We start from the raw sequence: 20,802 nt of genomic DNA on the forward strand, positions 1-20,802 counted from the left end.
GTAAGGGAAAAGGGTCAAGTAACATATAAAGACAGAACTATCAGAATTACACCAGACTTCTCAACAGAGACTATGAAATCCAGAAGATCCTGGGCAGATGTCATACAGACCCTAAGAGAACACAAATACCAGCCCAGGCTACTATATCCAGCAAAACTCTCAATTAACATAGATGGAGAAACCAAGATATTCCATGACAAAACCAAAATTACACAGTATCTTTCCACAAATCCAGCCCTACAAAGGATAATAAATGAAAAACTCCAACACAAGGAGGGAAACTACACCCTAGAAAAAGCAAGAAAGTAATCTCCTTACAACAAAATCAAAAGAGAGCAATACAAACATAATTCCACTTCTAACAACGAAAATAACAGGAAACAACAATCACTATTCCTTAATATCTCTTAACATCGACGGACTCAATTCCTCAATAAAAAGACATAGACTAACAGACTGGATACGGAAAGAGAACCCAGCATTTTGCTGGATACAAGAAACACACCTCAGGGACAAAGACAGACACTACCTCAGAGTAAAAGGCTGGAGAACAATTTTCCAAGCAAATGGTCCCAAGAAACAAGCTGGAGTAGCCATTCTAATATCAAACAAAATTGACTTTCAATCAAAAGTTATCAAAAAAAGATAAGGAAGGGCACTTCATATTCATCAAAGGAAAAATCCACCAAGATGAACTGAGAACAGGAAACTCCTGTTGGGGTAGTTAGAGAAAGAACTGAAGGAGCTGAAGGGGCTTGCAACCCTATAAAAACAACAATACCAACCAGGGACTAAACCACTACCCAAAGAGTACACATGGACATGCCCATGTCTCCAGAAGTGTATGTAGCAGAAGATTGCCTTGTTGGGGACCAATGGGAGGAGATGCCCTTGGTTCTGCCAAGGCTGGACCTCCCCTTCCCCCTACTGTAGGGGAATGTCATGGCAGTGAGGCAGGAAGGGGGGTGGTTGGGGAAGGGGACACCCTTATAGAAGGGGGAGGAGGATGGGACAGAGGACTTATGGACAGAAAACCAGTTAAGGGAATAACATTTGAAATGTAAATAAAAAATATCCAATTAAAAAAAAAGGAATAACTGTGGATGCTGGAGAGCTAACTAGTAGTTAAGGGCACTTGTTGCTCTTACAGATGCCTTGGCTTCAGGTGTCAGCATCCATGCAGTGACTCACAAACCATTCATAACTCCAGTTTCAGGGGGATTTGACAACTTTTGACCTCTGAAGTAACCAGGAATGCTTGTGGTGGCATAAACATACATGCAGACAATACTCACACACATAAAATAAGTAAACAATCTAAATTCTTTTTCAAAAGAATATTTTGAGTTAGGTTTATGACTTTATACTTGAAGAATCCTGAATAATCTCAAAACCCAAGAGAATATCAAGCTGGTGACTAGAACTATTTAACAATGTTAGGGAAACAATTTAACTTTGTTATTCAAAGGGAAAGAGGATAAGACAGTTAAGATTATAAATTCCAGGGTTGGGGATTTAGCTCAGCGGTAGAGCACTTGCCTAGCAAGCGCAAGGCCCTGGGTTCGGTCCCCAGCTCCGGAAAAAAGAAAAAAAAAAAGATTATAAATTCCATGTCTATGACGATCAGGAAAACCCTCCCAAATACCTCACTTAAAGAAAAGAGCTGATCAGGTTCTCCTTAAGCTTCATTCTAAAAACAGGACCTAGAGCAGAGAAAATCTTATACTGGAAATTAAATACTGGCATATGGTCTGAGTTATGTTTAAATTATGTAACCTTTGAAAAATGGCCCAAGATAATGGAAAAGAATGGTATCTGTTCTCAACCATTCTAGGAAAGGTAAACAAGACAAGGAAAATCAATTAAAAAGATTTCTATAATTATCTACTAGGGTTTAAGTTAGAATGGAGTCAGTAAAAGATCACATGAAGCTCTCCTTTTGAAAAGCTAAACATACTTCTCTAAGATTACTATTTTAAATAACCAATAGCTTTAAAAGTATTTAACAAATTATCACGCCTGTAAAAAAAAAGGGAAGAAAATGTTCTTACTGTTGACGTAACTGCCGACAGCTCTCAATATGGGTGGAAGTATTTTGATGCTGAATCCAGTCCTGTTGTAAAAAAAGAGAAGGCTGAATTAAAACAATCCTCACAATGACATATAAATTAGACTTTTTTAAATGACAAAGAGTATTTGAGAAATTTACAAATCTAACCATAAATAGCATTTAGATATAACAGAATTTACACAAAAATTAAAGTACTCCAGACAAATACATTTAACCCCATACTGTGTTGAACCCATTTAACAAATATTAATATAAATATTTCTTGAATCAAGAATCAAAACATTCATTTTGAAATGCACATAAATTATATTTAGATTTGAAGAAAAGCGTAAGTTAACAAATAACACCTCAAATATAAAAATACTTCAAAAACCACCAGAATTCTATCAAGTAGTCCGATGGCTTCCTTCTCTAAGGTCAATCAAGCAAATGACACTAAGCACCAAAACATGTGAGCTAAAAAGCTAGTGGCATTCCAAACAAAATACTCATTATACTGGGGAAAAGATTGGTAAAATAGTAAAACCTGCCACTGATCAAATCTAATTTCAAGATTTAAAGGAAAGTAACACCATTTCAAAGACATGATATTCCCTTACATATATACACACAGCTTTATAATTAACAAAACAAATGCTTTCTTATACACTGTTTACAAATAAATGTCCTAAAATTACAATCTATAACAATAATTAGCTCCTAGAAGATGTGTTTGATTAAGAGAGGAAAAAGAAGGGAGGGCAGGCAATACAGTTTTTTAATATAATAGTCTCAAGGTGAAACAATGAATTAATTAGTTCACACCATCAAGTCTATCAGTGCTTCATTGTTCCTCCAGCAGTTGGAAAGGGAAAAAAGAAGACAAAAACCAATCCTCACTAAACAGCTTTGTGTTAAACTTTCTGAGAAAAACTTCTTCATTCCCATTTCAAAAACACTTTAATTTGTATCATTCCTGAAGACAAAGCCTCCACAATTAAACTATGGTTAACTTTAATTCTGAATTCTCCCTTGGCAAGAACTACCTGAATGTCAAGCTACTTCCAACACAGTGTATATATATAAAAGCTTTGGCCAACTCAAGGATTTCATTAAACTTCTTAAATTAATTGTACACTGTGAAAACAAAATGTCTGCTACCCTCCTTAGTGATACAACCAGGAAGCTAAAAGAAACCAGCAATCAAGAATCCATAGCAGTGCCCAACCCATGTCTTTGATATAAATGAGGTATTGTTTTTACCAAACAGACACACTGGCAGGCAGGAAATTAGGCATGATTTATTTGCACCATAAAATGTTTTATTTGAATAGTTACCAACATTTAAAATCCAGATTACACCCCCAAATCTCATTTTCAGCTTCACTTTAAACACATACAAAGAAATGATAATAATAATGAATATGCTTCTTTGTCACATCTATGTAAGCTGAAGGTGGTCACTGCCCTGATCATTCTAATTCAATTCACACATGCACACTGATACCCAAAGCTCAGTAAATATAACCATGCAACCCCAATTTCAAGGCTTCATAATGACAGTACTCAGATATCTGCTCAAAAGCACCACTACTTCTATAGGAAAAAATAATTACCTGAGAAGCAAGGATGGTGCAAGAACTATAGACTTGGGCTGGCTCTGAACCAAACTATGAAAACACTGACTCCTATCAAAGCTTGCTCTTTATCCTCCTCTGATTAGCTTCAAAAAAAATTTTTTTAAATAAAAAAATAAATAAAAAGTTTGTTTCCAATGTTGCCAGAGTTCAATCCTAACCTGGACCCACATGATGAAAGGAGATAGCCTGACTCTCACAATATTTTGACCTCCACAGACTCACTATGGACGCATGTGCCCACACTAACAAACACACAAAATATATAAATAAGTAGATAAATTGGGGAATTTTTTGACTCAAGTTATTTCAATCAGAAGGGCATAAGAAATCAAGTTAAGTTCCTTTAAAACCTGAACCCCAGTTTCTAAGAAAACACATTCTACATTCTATTATTACACTTTCACATTACATCTCAGGCTATAGTTTGAAAGACTCAAAAATAGAAAGCAAGGATATTGTAGGATTTACTTGGTAAGAAAAAGTCTGAAATTAGAAATTCACAATTACAGGCTACATATTTCTAATGTCACAAATATACAAATACACAAGGCAATAAAATATATCATGGAAACAAGAGGCAACTTGTACATCTAAATCCACATTCACATGCTAACACTGTCCATCAATCTATGAGGAATTCTATAATTAGATGAGCCCCAATCTGTTATGCTGATTAAAAAGACTGGGAGTAAAGCATGTGCATACATGTACAATGTATGTTAACTCACAGTATACAAGACAAGCTATGGCAAGCTTATGGAAGTCAGATGACAACCTTGGAGTCAGTCCTCACCTTCCACCTTGAGACAGTCTCTGCTGTTTTGTCACTGCATACACCAAGCTAGGTGGCCTGCAAGCTTCCGAAGTTTTTGGTCTCTATTTATCCATCTCCCAATATGAGTGCTAGGATTGCTGTAGATGTTCATGCTGTCGGGTTTTGACATGGATCCTGAGGATTTGAACTCAGGTCCTCACACTTGTGTGGCAAGTGCTTTTACTCACTGAGCCATCTCCACAATCTAAAAGAGGTGTGTTTTTTAATGACTAAATGATTTTCCTCTGCTCTCAAAATTTTATTCTATCTTATTAATGCAGGCTTTTCCACCTTAGACTTGAATATCTAGGGAACGCTTCCAGTTAAGTGGCCCACCCCATATCCTTTCTTCCTATTCCTCTACATTGAAATCTCCCTGAAACACTTTCAATGTGTCGCTTCATATACCAAAAATTTAATTAGCTCCCCAATGTCTTCCACCTGAAACTAAATTGACAACAGCTTTTCAAGGCCCTGCACATTTATTTCTAGTATGTTCTTCACTGCATCCTACCACAAGGCCTTCTCTTTTAAGAACCTTTGCCTTTGCAAATGCTGTAGTTCCCATCTGGAATGCCACTTCCTCTTTAGATAGGCATATTTAACCCTTTCAGCATTCAAAACTGTCTTCAAACTATTCCAAACAACTTAGTACAACTATAACTACCACTCTCTCAGTCTTATCTAACTAGGCTATAAAAGACTTCTGATACTAAGAGTATATGTACGTTTTTCTTTTTCATCACGAATTGCTAGCCAATCTACAGGTATTGTAAAGCTGGACTGACCACTACAAATCTGAAATCAATGTAGAAATAATAAAAATCTTTCCCTTGTGGCATGTACAAATGGTTAAATATCACCAAACTATTTGTTTCTAACTTTTAAAATTTCATCAGGTATGTGGTTTTTTTTTTCATTGATGAGACTGTATAAATTGCTTTACAAAACAATTTGATTTTATACAGTTCTTTATTTCTGTCTGCACCAACATCTACTGAACAATCACACACAAAACTAAATCGGTAAATATACTAAAAATATTGTACTTTCTACAATACAAAATATCAATAAAAACACAAGTTCTTTAAGATGTATTTTCTTCAACTCATTAAGACAGTTCAAAATATATGGGAGAGTTAGTGGTATGCCCAGTTAAAATAACAAAGAGCACCCAATACTCTGTCCAGAGCTACTTATAAATTACAAAACTCAATGAATAAATTATTCTGAGATTTTTTCTGAGTGACAAGTGACATCTATTCCCTTTGGTGGAATAAGGCAACTACTACTGTATTAAAATTCAACATACTTTTCTATGGACAGATTGCTGCTTTCTGATTGAACCCAGGGCCTGGTATGTGTTAAACATGTGCCCTACCCCTGAACTACACGCTCAGCCCAGAATGATGTTTTCTCTTGCTAAAGTTAACCTAAGACAAAAGCAACCAATTCAGGTTTTAGATCACTGACTGAAAACTGATAAATGAATACAAAGACAATAAAATGGCAGTATTTGCAGGGAAAAAAAAATAACAAAAGAACCAAAACCTACACATTTGTAAACCTCTTCAAGCTACCTAGCCAATTCCAGGCTAAACTTTTAAATCAAAGCTTCTTAAGGTACATTCACTCCTCCCTACCATCCTTACTATAAACTGCATTAGTAAACAAAAGAATCAGTGGTTGCTATACATATATGTTAAAAAAGGGGAAATGTGGTAGTTCCTCAAATTTACCAATAGTTACTATCAAACAGCATACACTACATAATACTATTCTTGAGCATCTGTGCAAAATTTTCCTTCTGTCTACACTAACCACGAAGGTACCTTAAACATATATTCTGGATGTTCCTCTCTGAATTTCCAGCATTTTACTCTATTTTCTGAGCCCACAGTTGGTTCCATAATCATAATCATCTTTACATCCTGAATCATTATATGAAATTATTTTCTGTCTCAAGAAACACTAAAAAAAATCACTGGTCTATACAAAAATCAGAAACACTTAAAGCAACATTAAGATCTTTATCTTAGAACAGGTATGTGCAAGGCTGGAAGATATATTAGTCTTCAAAAGTGTATATTACAAATGAGTTTTATATTTTTATTCTAATAAATCTTAAACATACTTTTTCATGTAACAGTGTTGTGAGTTCACAATTTATTAAATAAATTGGATGCTATATAAGTGGGATAACTAAAAGTTCAAAATAAAGGCAAACTATACAGTATGCCAAGTAACGTGATGTAGAAAGCCAAACATTCATTTCAGTACTAAGGTTACTTACGATTACAAGTAGGTGCTGGGGTTGCACTTTGTTAACGCTTTGTTAACAGCAGCATACGTAACAGATTTTAGAGAAAACCGGGGCACTGAGCATCATTGTACAGCAATCTTTTAAAAACACTCACCTTCAAATGACTACATTCTACGTTACACAGAGAACACAAATGTGGAAATATTCTTGGAGATGCTGCATAATAATCATTCATCATAGAAGGGGTTGGCAGTCTCTTCATTTTCTGGGCACCAGCTTGTGTAAACTTTGGTAGCCACGAAGCTTTCACAATCCCAAAGGGAGACCGAATAGGCAAGTCAGCCTCTGTTTGGTAACTCTTTTTACTTCCTCTAGGTCCACCATGTGTATCAGCTGAACTGATCACAGACTTCTGTGGGATCCGCTCTTGTTGGCTTAAAGCTGAAATTAATTCAGATGAAAAGGGTGGCTGGTTCATAGATGGACGATTCAGAGACTGGCTTGTTGTCTGGCTAACTGTTTGGCTAATAGACTGGCTGATGGATTTTACAGGTTCAAGGACTGACTGTCCTGAAATGTGTAAGCCTGACATCTTGGTTCCACTCTCAACTGGGAAAAAAGACTGACTGGAGGACTCACCAGGGAAGTCCATCTGACGAAATACATCTTCACCAGGAAACACAGAATTACATATCACATTTGGAGTAGAAACAGTTGCAGAAATGCTCTGCTGAGACTGAAATTCATTCTTGACTTCATCAGTTGGAATTTCAGGATCATAAATACGTACTTCAAGTGGATCTTCTGTATAACCATATTTGCTTGCATGCCCATAATCAATCACATTACTTGAAACTGTTTCATTACTAAGTGTTTCCTTATTTCTGCTGTGAGAAGGTAAATTAGGTAATCGGCGGCCCATTTTTCGCATTCTTATATCCCTCAATATTAATGGCATATTTTCAGGAGTTAGCTGTTCATCGGGATAACGACTAAGTTCTTCTAGGTCTTCATTTGATAATCCAAAACTTGCTAAAATACTTGAAGCACTTTCTTTTGTATAGCGGCTCTGTACTTTAGGACTCTGCTCTGTAACCTGGGTTACAGAACTCTGTTTCACTTCTACTGGTGGAGTTATATGAGGCTCATCATCCCATCGACTACCGTGAGGCTTCCCCTTCTTTTGTTGTGCTTCAGGAAAATCCAATTTCTCTTTGGTTAATCTTGGATCAGTTCGATGTTGAGTTACCTGAACATTCATTCTCTGTGGTCCCATGTTCTGATAAGATCCGTGGCCAGGAAATCTGTGTGGAATTCCACGGGCTCTCCCTGCTGGGTAAAATCTTGGAAGACCCATAGATCCAGGCCTCACAAATGGTCCTGGAGGCCTCATCCCAGGAGGATTAGGTGCTCGTGGCCTTTGAAGTGGAAAGGTCCCTCGAGGATTAAACCTGGGTCTCGACATGGCTACTTTCAAGAATGCCTGATTTAATAAAGTATAAGGTGGTGTTGAACCATGTGAGGCAACGGCATTCAGCTGCTGAAGCGCCAACTGAGTCTTAATCTGAGCAAAGTGCAAAGGAGATGGGCCCAACAGAAGTGGGTTTGCAATGCCCAGGCTCAAGGAATTCACAAGTGGTGCGAAATTTTCCAAGAATAACACAAAGCTGAAAGTTAAAACACAAATATTAGATCATTTTAACTCAAACTACTTCATGAAGTGGGTTCTACAGCCAGAGTAAAACATTTTGAAATCAAGCCATGATATAATTTTGCACTGCATATACTTTTAGAGTAAGGGCTTACAAAGATTTAAAATTTCCTCTAAAACTTTCTCTTCTTTTCTGAATCCAGAACACAAACCCCAAACCTCAAGCCAGAGTTCATGTACATTGCAGAGCAGTACTGGGTGCTGTCCTAGGTGCTGAGATGTAATTCACAAGTCCTTTTACATTATCTTGAAAAAAACTGAGGATTTATTTTTGTGCTTTTATACTGGAAAAAAAAAGACGAAGGAATTAAGATTCTTAGATATGAACACACACTCACCACATGTGTGGTCAGACATGAACAATGAAAGAACTGTAATTAAAGTTTTATTTAGAACCATTTTTTAAAGACACATTCTTCCTTGGAATCAGCCTTCACATCTACTAAATTCCATATGGCAATTAAACTACACTTATATCCCTGTTATGGAACAGTTGTTTCTGGTAAAGAAAAATGTGTCACCAGGAATCTAATTACAAAGTCTTTAACAAAGCAGGTGGTGCTGGGGCGTGGAACTCCTTATAATATACAACATAACATGGTAACAAAACCAGTTGGGGTTTGTTGTTGTTGTTGTTCTTCTTCTTCTTTCCATTGTTGAGAATACATACAAAATACACAGGTAACAATGATTAACTTTATGGACAACATCCATATTGTAGTTGCTGTCCTAAATACTTTACATGAATTTAGTCGTTTAGTTCTCACAAGTCCCAGAAATACACATAGTTTTACACTGAGAGATTAAGTAACACATAGGCATGTGAGGCTGGGATTTGCATTCAGATCAAATTCAGACTCAATTTAGCCCCACAATTGATGCTTACAACCATTTAACAGATGCAAACAACACTATCCTGCAAGTTCCAGACATTAATTTTTCTAAAGGCGATTACCAAACAACTCCTCACATTGCTACACTACCAAAACAACTTCAAAGAGAGTAGTTCAGCTCTCATTCAGGACCAAGGACAGCAGCCATGGAGGCGGCTTCTCTCTTCATGCATTTAAAGATTTACTTTATTTTAAAATATATTCGTGTGTTTAATTAAATACATGCAAGCATGACTGCATGGGGAAGCTAAAGGCATCAGATTCCCTGAACTAGTTATAAGGGTTTGTGAGTTGCCCAACATGGATGTTAGAAAAACCTGAATCTCCAAGTTAGACAGAGCCATCACCAGAGTAGAATGAAATTTTGTTTTCTATTTATGTATATGCAATTAGAAGAGGATTTATTTCTTCTTCTATTATTATTATTATTGTTATTATTATTATTATTATTATTATTATTATTATTATTATTATTATATTTTTTAAAACAAGGGTTTCTGTGTATTCCTGTCTGTCTTGGAACTCACTCTGTAAATCAGCCTGACCTGGAACTCACTGAGATCCGCCTTCTGAGTGCCTGGATTAAAGGCATACAATACCACCACCCAGCTCATCAAATTTTATTTTTAGACAGATTTATTTATGTGTATATGTGTATGCCTCTATGCATATGACTGCAGGTGCCCAAGGAGGGCAGAAGACGTCAGATCTGCTGGAACTGCAGGTAGATATGAGTTATCCAGCATGGCTACTGTAAACTAAACTCAGATAATCTAAGAGCAGCAAGTGCCCTTAACCACTAAGCAAAAAAAAAAAAAAAATCTCTCCAGCCAACAAAGTACTATTATTAAATTATTTGAAGAACAAATATCCAGGGTCTCCAGCTACTCTAGCCCCAGCCTATTTGCTGTTTTCAACTAACATTTTAATCTCTACTTAATACTTTTCGTAACAGAGTATTTAATGGTAAATCATTTGAACTGTCTTATTTTGATGAATAGCAATCTTAAGTTCTTTTCAATGTCCTTTAAGAAAACATATTATTCTGAAACCAAATTTTATATATCTGGTTAAGAACACTGACTGTTCTTTCAGAAGTCCTGAGTTCAATTCTCAGCAACCACATGGTGGCTCACAACCATCTGTAATGGGATCTGATGCCCTCTTTTGGTGTGTCTGAAGACAGCTACAGTGTACTCATATACACTAAATAAACAATTAAAAAATATTTTAAAAAGGAAACTAGTAGCAATGTCAGTGAGAAAGCTCGGTAACTAAGGCACTTGCTGCCAAGCCTTACAATTTATGTTTAATCCCCAGAGCCTACAGGGTAGAAGGAGAGAGCTAACTCCTAAATGTTATCTTCTGACCTCCGCACAGACCCAATAACAGAAATTGGTTTCTTAACACAAGCATGAAGAAATGGCTTGACAGATTTAAAAAAAAAAAAAATATTGCCATTAGATCCCATTAAGTCTTTCTGAGATGTCCATTTCCATGGAAAAACCAAGAACTGCCTATTATTTTGATATCTTTCTGTGTAAATATCAATAAATCTGAAATTTCTTAGTATTTAGATCATCAAAAGTTAGCCAGCTAAATCATGATGCCTCCACTGCATTGATTATGAAAGAATTTACATTAACTCCACCCTTAGGGCAGTGAGATTGCTCAGTGGTAAAGGTGCTTGTCATACAAACCTAATAACCTGAATTTGACCCTCAAAATCCATATAAAAGTAGAAATAGAGAAAACTAATTTCATAAAGCGGGCCACTGGCCTCTACCTGAATAATTTGGCAGACACACACACACACACACACACACACACACACACACACACACACAAAATGGGCATATATACACACATACATATATACATACATACTAATACATTAAAATTTTAAAACCTTACACTTCAGACTTTATAAAGTCTCATGGTTTGCAATACTACTTAATACTCATTTCATTTTACATATACAAAATCCCGGAAACCAAAGCATACCCAATTTAAAGATTAATCCTTAGAACACAGCTAGAAAGTAACTACATCTCAATAGAACCTACATCCCTGCTCTCACTATTCTTTTCATGCTGCATTCTAGATATATACAGTAAATTTATCTTATAGCTTTTTTCTAATTTTTTAAAAATGTTTACTCTTCACCAAAACCAAAAAAAAAGAAAGAAAAACAAGCAAACAAACCAACAAACAAAAAACCATCCTATAAACAAAACTCAAAAGTTTTCTATGAATTCATCACATTCTTTTATAGGTCTAGTCCTTCTATACTATTGTATGCTGCTCTGTTAGAACACAATTGCAAAATATATCAATTAACTTTGGCACTTAGGGACACAGCTAAGACAATAGTCAGTTAGAACAACAGTCCAATTGTTCATTGATTCACAAAAATAACATGCATTCTGTGCTTTTCTTCCATCTGTTGCTATCTCCTACCATGCAGATAAATCCATTCAGCCAACTCTGACATCTGACAACTTACTGACATTGGTTCTATTATGCTGTGTCTCACAAAAGAGATAACAGTCACAATTTATGTGTCACAGTGTGGCTTGGATAAGCTCCACTTTAGATGCCAAACTACCAAAATGTGTCATTCTTATAGAACTAGTCAAGCAAACACAATCAGAAGCACTAACCGGCATCATTAAAAGTAGCATTAACTTTCCTGATACTTGAAGGCTTCAGATCTAACATTTAAAAACCAAAGATGGGGGCTAGAAATAATCGTGGCTGTTAAGAGCATTTGCTGCTCTCTTCCTAAGGACCCAGGTTTGGTTCCTAGCACCCATATGAGATAGGTCACAAACATAACTCTATCTTCAAAGGATCTCATGGCCTCTTCGGCAGCTTCAGGCATCTGCACATACACATATGCACTCGCGCACACAGACACACACACACACACACACACACACACACATCCTTAAAAGATTTTAAACCAAAGATCAATTGCTACTATGCAATGCTAGGGACAAATCACCAAAAGACCACATATTAACCACCTCACTAGCAGTAATCTAATAGTTATTATTGCCAGGAAAACAGCTTTTTGAAAAAATACATAACAACAGATAACTTTATTTTTTAGGAATATATTCTACATAAATAAATGCATCTCCACCGCATAGCATTAATTTGATTATAAAAGATGTTCTCCTGAACACAGGAAGATAGTCTCACCTATCTTGCCATCCTTAAACATATTAGAGTTGGGAAAAATGGATCAGTAAGTATGGACCACCTGGGTTTGATTCCCAAAGCTGGGTATAGTTTTGAACTGGGGAGAGAGAAGCAGACAGATCTTTGGGGGCTCACTGGCCGATCAGCCTAGCCTACTTGTTAAGTTCAAGAACACTAAGAGACAAGGTCTCCAAAAAGGAAAAGACTGGGCTGGAGAGATGACTTAAGCATGTTAAGAGGGCTTATTGCACTACACTAACATAAGGATCCGAGTACAAATTGCCTCAAATTCACAGAAAAAGTGGGGCAGCCCAGTCAGTGCTTCAGGAGATAGAGACAACAGTATCACTGGAACTTGCTGGCCACTAGCTTACCTCTAGGTCCAGTGAGATTCCACTTTACAGTAGAAATAAGATACAGAGTGAAAAAATAAATAGGACACAAAAAGGTAGATAGTACCTAAAGAACATCCAAGGTATTCTCTGACTTCCATACAAACATGCATATGTGCACAAACATACAGACACACAAATAAATGGGTTAACTCAAGAGGAACTACTAGATCCAAGCTGGAATAAAGAAATCATCCCGTTGGGATTTAGCTCAGTGGTAGGCGCTTGCCTAGGAAGCGCAAGGCCCTGGGTTTGGTCCCCAGCTCGAAAAAAAAAAAGAACCAAAAAAAAAAAAAAAAAAAAAAAGAAATCATCCCAGGGAGTAGTTAGTCATAATTACAAATGAGAAAAGAGGTGAATGTTTACAAAACTCAGATACTGTTAAGAACTCTATTTACCACCTTACTAAGAAAGCACAAGCACTAAAACAAAACAAAGCCACAATACAGGAAAGTAAGTAAGTCCAAAGGTAAACAAAACTGAAGGTTTAGATGTCCACCTCCATGTGTTTCTGAGTTGCAACTCTTATCCTTGTCCAACCTTGTGGTTATATTCTTCTCTCAAGTAGGATATAGGCCAAAAATTGTTTCCATCTGCCTAAAGCAGATTCCAACATCTTAAAATAAGAATACTTAATTAAGGGGGCTGGAGAAATGGCTCTGTGGTTAAGAGCCCCGACTGCTCTTCCAGAGGTCCTGAGTTCAATTCCCAGCAACCACATGGTGGCTCACAACCATCTGTAATCAGATTTGATGCCCTCTTCTGGTGTGTCTGAAGACAGCTACAATGTACTCACCATATATAGAGAATAAATAAAATCTTTAAAAAAAATAATTATTGTGCCTTAAACTGTCAAAAACCATAAGATACATAAGTGCATATAGAGCATGGTTTTCAACCTATGGGCCCTTGCATATTAGATATTAATAATTGACAACAGTGGCAAAATTATAGTTATAAAGTAGCAATAAAAATAATTTTGGGAGGTCATTACAACATGAAGAACTGTACTAAATGGTCACTGCATTAGGAAGGTTGAGAAGCATTGATATAAAGTATCTTTTCTTTTAAGGGGGGCATTACTCATGGCTACAAAACACAAGAGTAACAGTAGAGAAAACCAGTTATTTATAAAAGGCAATGGTTTAAAAACACTAATAAGACATGGGAACATTTCAAGTAGGACATCATTTGTATGGTTTTGTCCTTGGGAGGCACGTGAAATTAAATCAATGAGGACAGAAAGGGAAGAAATATCTTTATCTAAACTAAAAGGAAACTGGTATAACCATAATTTACACGAACAATCACAATCCACTTAAGAAGGAAAAGAAAATTCATGCAAATAAGATATAAATCTAGGGCTGGAGAGATGGCTCAGTGGTAAAGAGCAATGACTGCTCTTCCAGAGGTCTTGAGTTCAATTCCCAGAAACCACATGGTGGCTCACAACCATCTGTAATGGATCCGATGCCCTCTTCTAGTGTGTCTGAAGACAGCTACAGTGTACTCATATATAATAAATAAATACATTTTTTAAAAAGATATAAATCTACTATTCAATTTAAATATGCTCAGTTTTGGGAGAGCTGAAGGAAAGAGAACAAAGTTGTATTGTTTTCAGTGATATGAAAGAAACAATTCCTCTATCACTAGATATGGAAACAGTTTATTATTATTGAATTGAACAAATAAATATTTTCATGGTGTTGGGAGTCAGAGCTCTTGTTGTAGAAGACAAGACATACAAATAGAAAATAGAAGGAAGAAATAATGAACTGAATAGTAATAAAGTACAAAATACTGACATCTGTACAATAAATTAACTGATGAAGAGAAAGCAAAGCTCTTCTTGAGTGCAGAGCACCAAAATGGAGAGGAAAGGTAGAATAAAAAAAAGTCATCAGTTTTAAACTATCGGTAAAGAATATCTTAAACAAGAAAGCAAGTGTTATACTCAGAATGCCGGGGTGATATCTTCTATGTCTTCAAATGTCTCTCCACAGCAAACTATTTAACCAACATATGATGAAACAGCATCACCCATGAAGGGCTGATGGACATATGCAGTCAGATCTTACACATATAGTCACTATGTTTAATTAAGAATACCAGACAAGGGGTTGGGGATTTAGCTCAGTGGTAGAGCGCTTGCCTAGGAAGCGCAAGGCCCTGGGTTCGGTCCCCAGCTCCGAAAAAAAAAAAAAAAAAAGAATACCAGACAACTAGGAAATAGTATATATATATAAAAAAAATAGTATATGAAAACATTCCAGATTAAGCAAGTATAAAGATACATGACAACTACATACGGTGTCTGGTCCTAGACACATCTTAAATTTCAGGGGGAGAAAAAAAAGTCTATAGAGAGCACTAATGAGTGAAGCAACAAACAAGAATACAATCTAAAGAATTTTATCAGTTAAATTTACTGATATTGGTAATTGTACTATTAAAAAAAGATCTTATCCCTATAATACACATGCTAAATATTTAGATATAAAGGAGCACAATGTACAAAATTCATAGTCAAATAGTGACCGAGAAGAGAAAATTCATTTTCCTGTCACTCAAGAGTTTAAGTTCACACAATATTAATGATTCAACATTTTATGACCAACACTCGACTATATAACTTCTTAATTGTATCTTAGGTCAAAAGATTACAAACAAATAAAACAAAAGACAGAAAACTTCCAATATAATCAAGAGCATTAGCTGTAAAATTCTATTTAGCCCTCTTTTTTCTACATCATGTACTCTTCCTAACAACTATTAGTCGGCCAATTACAAAACTCCCAATAATCTAATCTTTGGGGAAATTTCCACTGATTTGAACATACCCACCCAGGCTAGGAGGAGTGCCAATACTGACTTCATACAAAGCTAGTTTACTCCCCTAAGGAAAACTTAACACTATCAACTAACTTTAGAGAGGCAGCACAGAAAACTGCCTAAAAGTCTAGACCCTGAAAAAAGAATTTTGACCCTATATTCAGTGTTTTGGTTCTAATTCTGCTGTTTATTAACAATGTGGCCTTAAGCAAGCAAAGTGTGATTTGAAATGGAAATTTTAAAAAATATTTAAGGATGTCTCAACAAATAAGAGCCCTTGCTCCTCTCACAGAGGATCCAGGTTTGGTTCCCAGTACCCAAATGGTGGCTCGGAACTGTCAGTAACTGCTATTCCAGGAATCCAATACTCTTTTCTGGTCCCCTCAAGCACTGCATACATAGATCACAAACATACATTCAAGCATTCGTATGCATAAATAAAAATTTAAAACCCTCAAGAATATTCTGTGATAGTTAATTAAAATTACAACTCCTGGCATGCAACAGGCACTCAACATTTAGGTAAGTAAACAAAATATTTTTAAACAGATAGGTGTTCTTTTATTAAACTTTTACTAAGATAGTTAACTCCTGAAAGCACTGTGTTGGAAACAGTACTTGTACATGTCTACCTTTCTCTCAGTAGTTCCTAAACTGAGATCTAGAAGTTCCTGAGTAATTTTAAAACACATTTTAAGGAGATGAGGGGGTGTGGGTGTCATGGAGATCTGAGGAAAACTTGGAGCAAAGTGTGTCATCTCTTTCTATGGTGGGTTCTGGAGATCAAAGTTGTCATTTTGCAGCAAGCCACTGTGCCCACTAAGTACATATTTAAAGTTGCGTCAAAGTGCATAGATTCAAATGTTGATGAAGTAAGGCATTACTTATCAATTATTTAACATTTATGAAACAAAGTATTTCCTGGATAAAATAAAAAGCAGCCGAGGAACTTATAAATGAACTTAAGGGATATATCAAACAATTACAATAATAAACTATACCAGGTACAAATCTTATTTGGATCTTGGCTTCAATAAATTTAATATCTGCATGTATGGTAAAGGGGGAAATTTCAATAGTCTGAATAGCCAGTTATTAAGAAATTTTTATTAACGACTTAATTTTAAAAAATTTAATCTGGTAAACAAGCATTTGGAAAGTTGAAGCAGACGGACTTACGAGCCAGTCTGAGCTACCTTGCTACCCTGTTTTCAAATACAAAAATAAAATTAAAAAAAAAAAAAAAGGCAATTTTCACTAAGAACAGACAATTTTAAAAACTACTTAAAAGTTTAATTTTAAAAAGTATGAAAATAAAAATATAAAGACAATTTAGGACTAGAACATGAACAGAGTTTGATTTCAAAAGAATGAGAAATAATCAAAATATTTACATCCCAAGTAATCACTATGCTCATACATGCACCTTGAAGCTATTGCTATGTTCCCTACCCTGTCAATCCAAAACTTATTATTCTTGATTCTCATAGAAACAATATGGCTATGAGTTTTAATTCTACACATCACCTTCTCTCACAATTCTTTTCACTATTCTTTTCTGATTGTCTATATATTTTCCTTCCATTTTTATTTTCAACCACAAACAATGGAACAAATTTAGAATAATAAAAACAATAAAAGGTTGGATATAAATGAGGGCTTATTAACTTTAGTCACAGCAAATGTTTTATTTGCTAATCTATTAACATCAACATTTCAATATTCATTAGTCCACTGTATTACTAGGTGCCTATTTTAGAAGCACTGTTTCTTAGTGTATTATAACATTTCATTAAGAAACTGGATACTTATTCAAACTGTCATCAATGTCAAGGCACAGTGAAATAAGCATGAGAACCCACCCAGGCTCTTGCACCTATGGGCTGAGTTCATACATTTAATATTGGAGCATCCAATACATACACCAGTCACTCAGACACGAAGACTAACGTAATTATTTAGTTGCTACAAAGCAGGGGTCATGCCTGTAATCCTAGCACTTGGAGTTATCATCCTATTTCTGCCTCCAAATGCAAGGCCACCCTGATCTAATCAACACAATGAGTTCTAGGCTAGTCTGCTACCTAGCAAGATTTTGTAAATAATCAATAAACTATTACACTAAATTCTGGTTAAATGCAATAAAAGTCATATATAAAATTTATAGATGCAAGACATTTTCAAGTTTGATAGTTTTCAATTCTGTTAATCTAAATTCCATTTTTTAGTTAAAAGGAAGTATCCATAGGCTACAATTTTCTATTAGAAGATGTTACCGGGGTTGGGGATTTAGCTTAGTGGTAGAGCGCTTGCCTAGGGAAAGCAAAGGCCCTGGGTTCGGTCCCCAGCACCGAAAAAAAAAACCAAAAAAAAAAAAAAAAAAAAAAGAAGAAGATGTTACCTAGTCAAGTTAAATTTTGAAACAAGTAAAACTTGAAATAAATAATTAAGAAACATCTATCTGCTGAAGGATAGGAGCATTCCATACTGGATCTCAGTATACTAAAAGAAAGTTCAAACAAGTAGCGAAGTTTACAAATAACATAAACTTTCACAAAGACTAAAACAACTGAAGTCTCACACATAATAATAGTAAGAGAACAATGGATTTAAATCCATAACTTCTGGTCCCAAAACCTATTCTCTGTCCATTAGACTCATCATTTTTATTACATAAAAATCAAAATTCAGAGATCTTAAGACATTCTTACAAATCCAGAAAATGATGACTGTGAGAACCTTTTTTAGAACTAGAATTTATGGTAAAAGCACACTCCATCACAACAAATGCAAAAAACTGCAATGTATCCAATGTACAAGGTAATATATGTCATATAAATACATTTGAAAATCAGTTAATCAAAACAAATGAAGGACATTTTTGTGATTTCTTTCAACTGTTTTGTCTTTACCCATTGGTTCCAACACAATGACAAGGCGGGGAATAGCCTAGGATATTTTAGTATATTACATTTTGGATTCCACAAATATGAAAGTACACACTACAGAATATGGAAATATAAAAGACAAATTTTGTAAAGCAGAATGCAGCATAAGCCCATTTTGGTTAAGTGTATAATCAATAATATTTTGAAAATATGTAATTAAAAAAAGAAAATATGTAATAAACAACCTTATTTTCCTGTGTTAACGTCCTTATATTAATATTTCTTGTAATCTTTTTCCAGTCTGTCATTTTAAATTTATAAACTTAAGCAGTAAACGCAACTCCTTTGAAAAACAAGTTAACCCTTCATACACAAAATGACAAGAGAGAGAATTTTGTGTACGAACAATTTCAAAACTGGGTAGGAAAAAGATGACTTCACATGGTCGGGTGGATGCTGGTAAGAAGCTTTTCTTCAGAACTTTTCACATTGAGTGTTCCTTCTAGAATTCCCAAACTGCCAAGGGTAATTTTAATATTAAATAGCTCGAGGCTACGATCATTGTCAAGCTCAAAGATTTTGTAATACTGAGACTCCCTCATAGGCAATTACTTCAAACAACAAAGGACGTCTGAAACATCCTCGGGGATGAGAGTCAGTGGTACAGACCTCCCTGCTCTTTAACAAAACAGGCCCAAGTTAGGAACCACACCAACAGAAGCAAATATCCCCACATCGGTGTTCTCGACTCCTCTAAGAATGTGGAAGTGTCACCGCCATTTTCGACGACATCCCAGGACCAACAATCTCGACTTCGGTGCTCACTGGGGCGCTTAGCCCACAACACCCCGCACACCCCACTCCCAGCCCCCTGCAGGGACGCTCTTCCAGCCCGGCTAAGGGCGCACGCGGCCCACAGGTCTCCGAAAGGCGCTCGGGCACGCGGCAGCCTCCCCGCTAGCTGTCAGGCCTGAGAGGCAGACCCGCGGCGCTGAGGAAGGGGCGGCAGGGATTCCCGGAGGACGCCACCCGCTCCTCCGCAAGCGGCGGCATTAGGCGGCTGCGCCGAGCGGCACTGCGGCGCAACGGCGCGGTCAGCGAGTGACAAGGGGAACAGGCCACGGCCGAGGCCCACCCGGGGTCCCTCAGCTCCGCCCGCCCCACCGCCGCCATCTTGTACGCAGCGGCTGCGACACATACAATAGTCGACCGCGACCTCACAGGGACGGCTCGGGGCCTGCGCTCAGGGCCTCCGCCTTCCAGTCCCCGGCTCCCCGCAAGGCAGCGGCCCTACCTATGCCTACCGACTAACAGCTGGATCCCATCCGTGCCCCACACAGTTTAGCACTCGGCCTCCAGTCACAGCGACGAAGCAGCTACCGCCTCCATGGGGCTACACGCATGCGCATCTTCGCCTAAAGCCCTCGTCCGCTCACCGCGCCTGCGTGCCTCAGGCTCAGCGTTCTCTGAAGACTCTGTCAGGGGCAAGGCCGCACTCTTCCAGAAGGGGGCGATCGCCAGCTGTGGCTGGCCCCACACCTGCAGTAGTCTGGGTAGCATCACTCAGGTTTTAGAACCTGCAAACTATGCTGGTCTTGTTTGTCCTCCTCTTTCATGAAGCCTTCTTTGATTACTATTTCCTCAGTATCACAAAGTTATATTCACATAGCACTTATTTGCAATATGGTACTCGCGCCTTTACTGCTCACCCCCCCACACACACACACACACTTTTTCAAGAAAAGTCTGGAACACCCTATGTAGCTCTAGGCTGGTTTTGAACTCACATAGCTCCTACCTGCTTCTGCCTTTCAACTGCTGGAATTATAGGCATAATTCTTATCTCCCACCTCTTAAATGGGAAATTAGGCTGCGCTGTGTTGGCATAGGCAAGAGGCAGGCAGGTATCTGTGAAAGAAGCCAGCCTGGTCTAGAGAGGATGTTCCAGGAAAACCAAAGCTACACAGAGAATCCCTGTTTCAAAAAACAAAAAGATAGATAGGTAGATAGATAGATAGATAGATAGATAGATAGATAGACAGACAGACAGATAGATAGAATAATAAAATGGGAAAATAGAATGGAATACAAGTTTAAGTCAAAGGACTA

The 20,802-nt window shown here is 36.9% G+C and overlaps 1 protein-coding gene across 7 annotated transcripts in view; it reads right to left on the bottom strand.

Moving 5' to 3' along the window:
• The window catches only part of Znf638 (zinc finger protein 638), a 75,370-nt gene extending 55,262 nt beyond the window's left edge, over positions 1-20,108 (bottom strand). For 5 of the 7 annotated variants that reach the window (XM_032906235.1, XM_032906234.1, XM_032906231.1 and 2 more), the window contains exons 1-3: positions 19,998-20,108; positions 6,922-8,434; positions 2,052-2,113 (exon numbers count right to left, since the gene is read on the bottom strand). In XM_032906235.1, the coding sequence (XP_032762126.1) occupies positions 2,052-2,113; positions 6,922-8,232 (1,373 nt within the window). In that variant the 5' untranslated portion in view covers positions 8,233-8,434; positions 19,998-20,108. Of the gene's footprint in view, positions 1-2,051; positions 2,114-6,921; positions 8,435-19,987 lie in introns of those variants that run through there. The other 2 variants (XM_032906230.1, XM_032906232.1) reach the window with 2 other exon arrangements.
• Positions 20,109-20,802: the final 694 nt, after the last annotated feature.

This window comes from Rattus rattus, chromosome 6, assembly GCF_011064425.1.
Source record: "Rattus rattus isolate New Zealand chromosome 6, Rrattus_CSIRO_v1, whole genome shotgun sequence".
Lineage (NCBI taxonomy): Eukaryota > Metazoa > Chordata > Mammalia > Rodentia > Muridae > Rattus > Rattus rattus.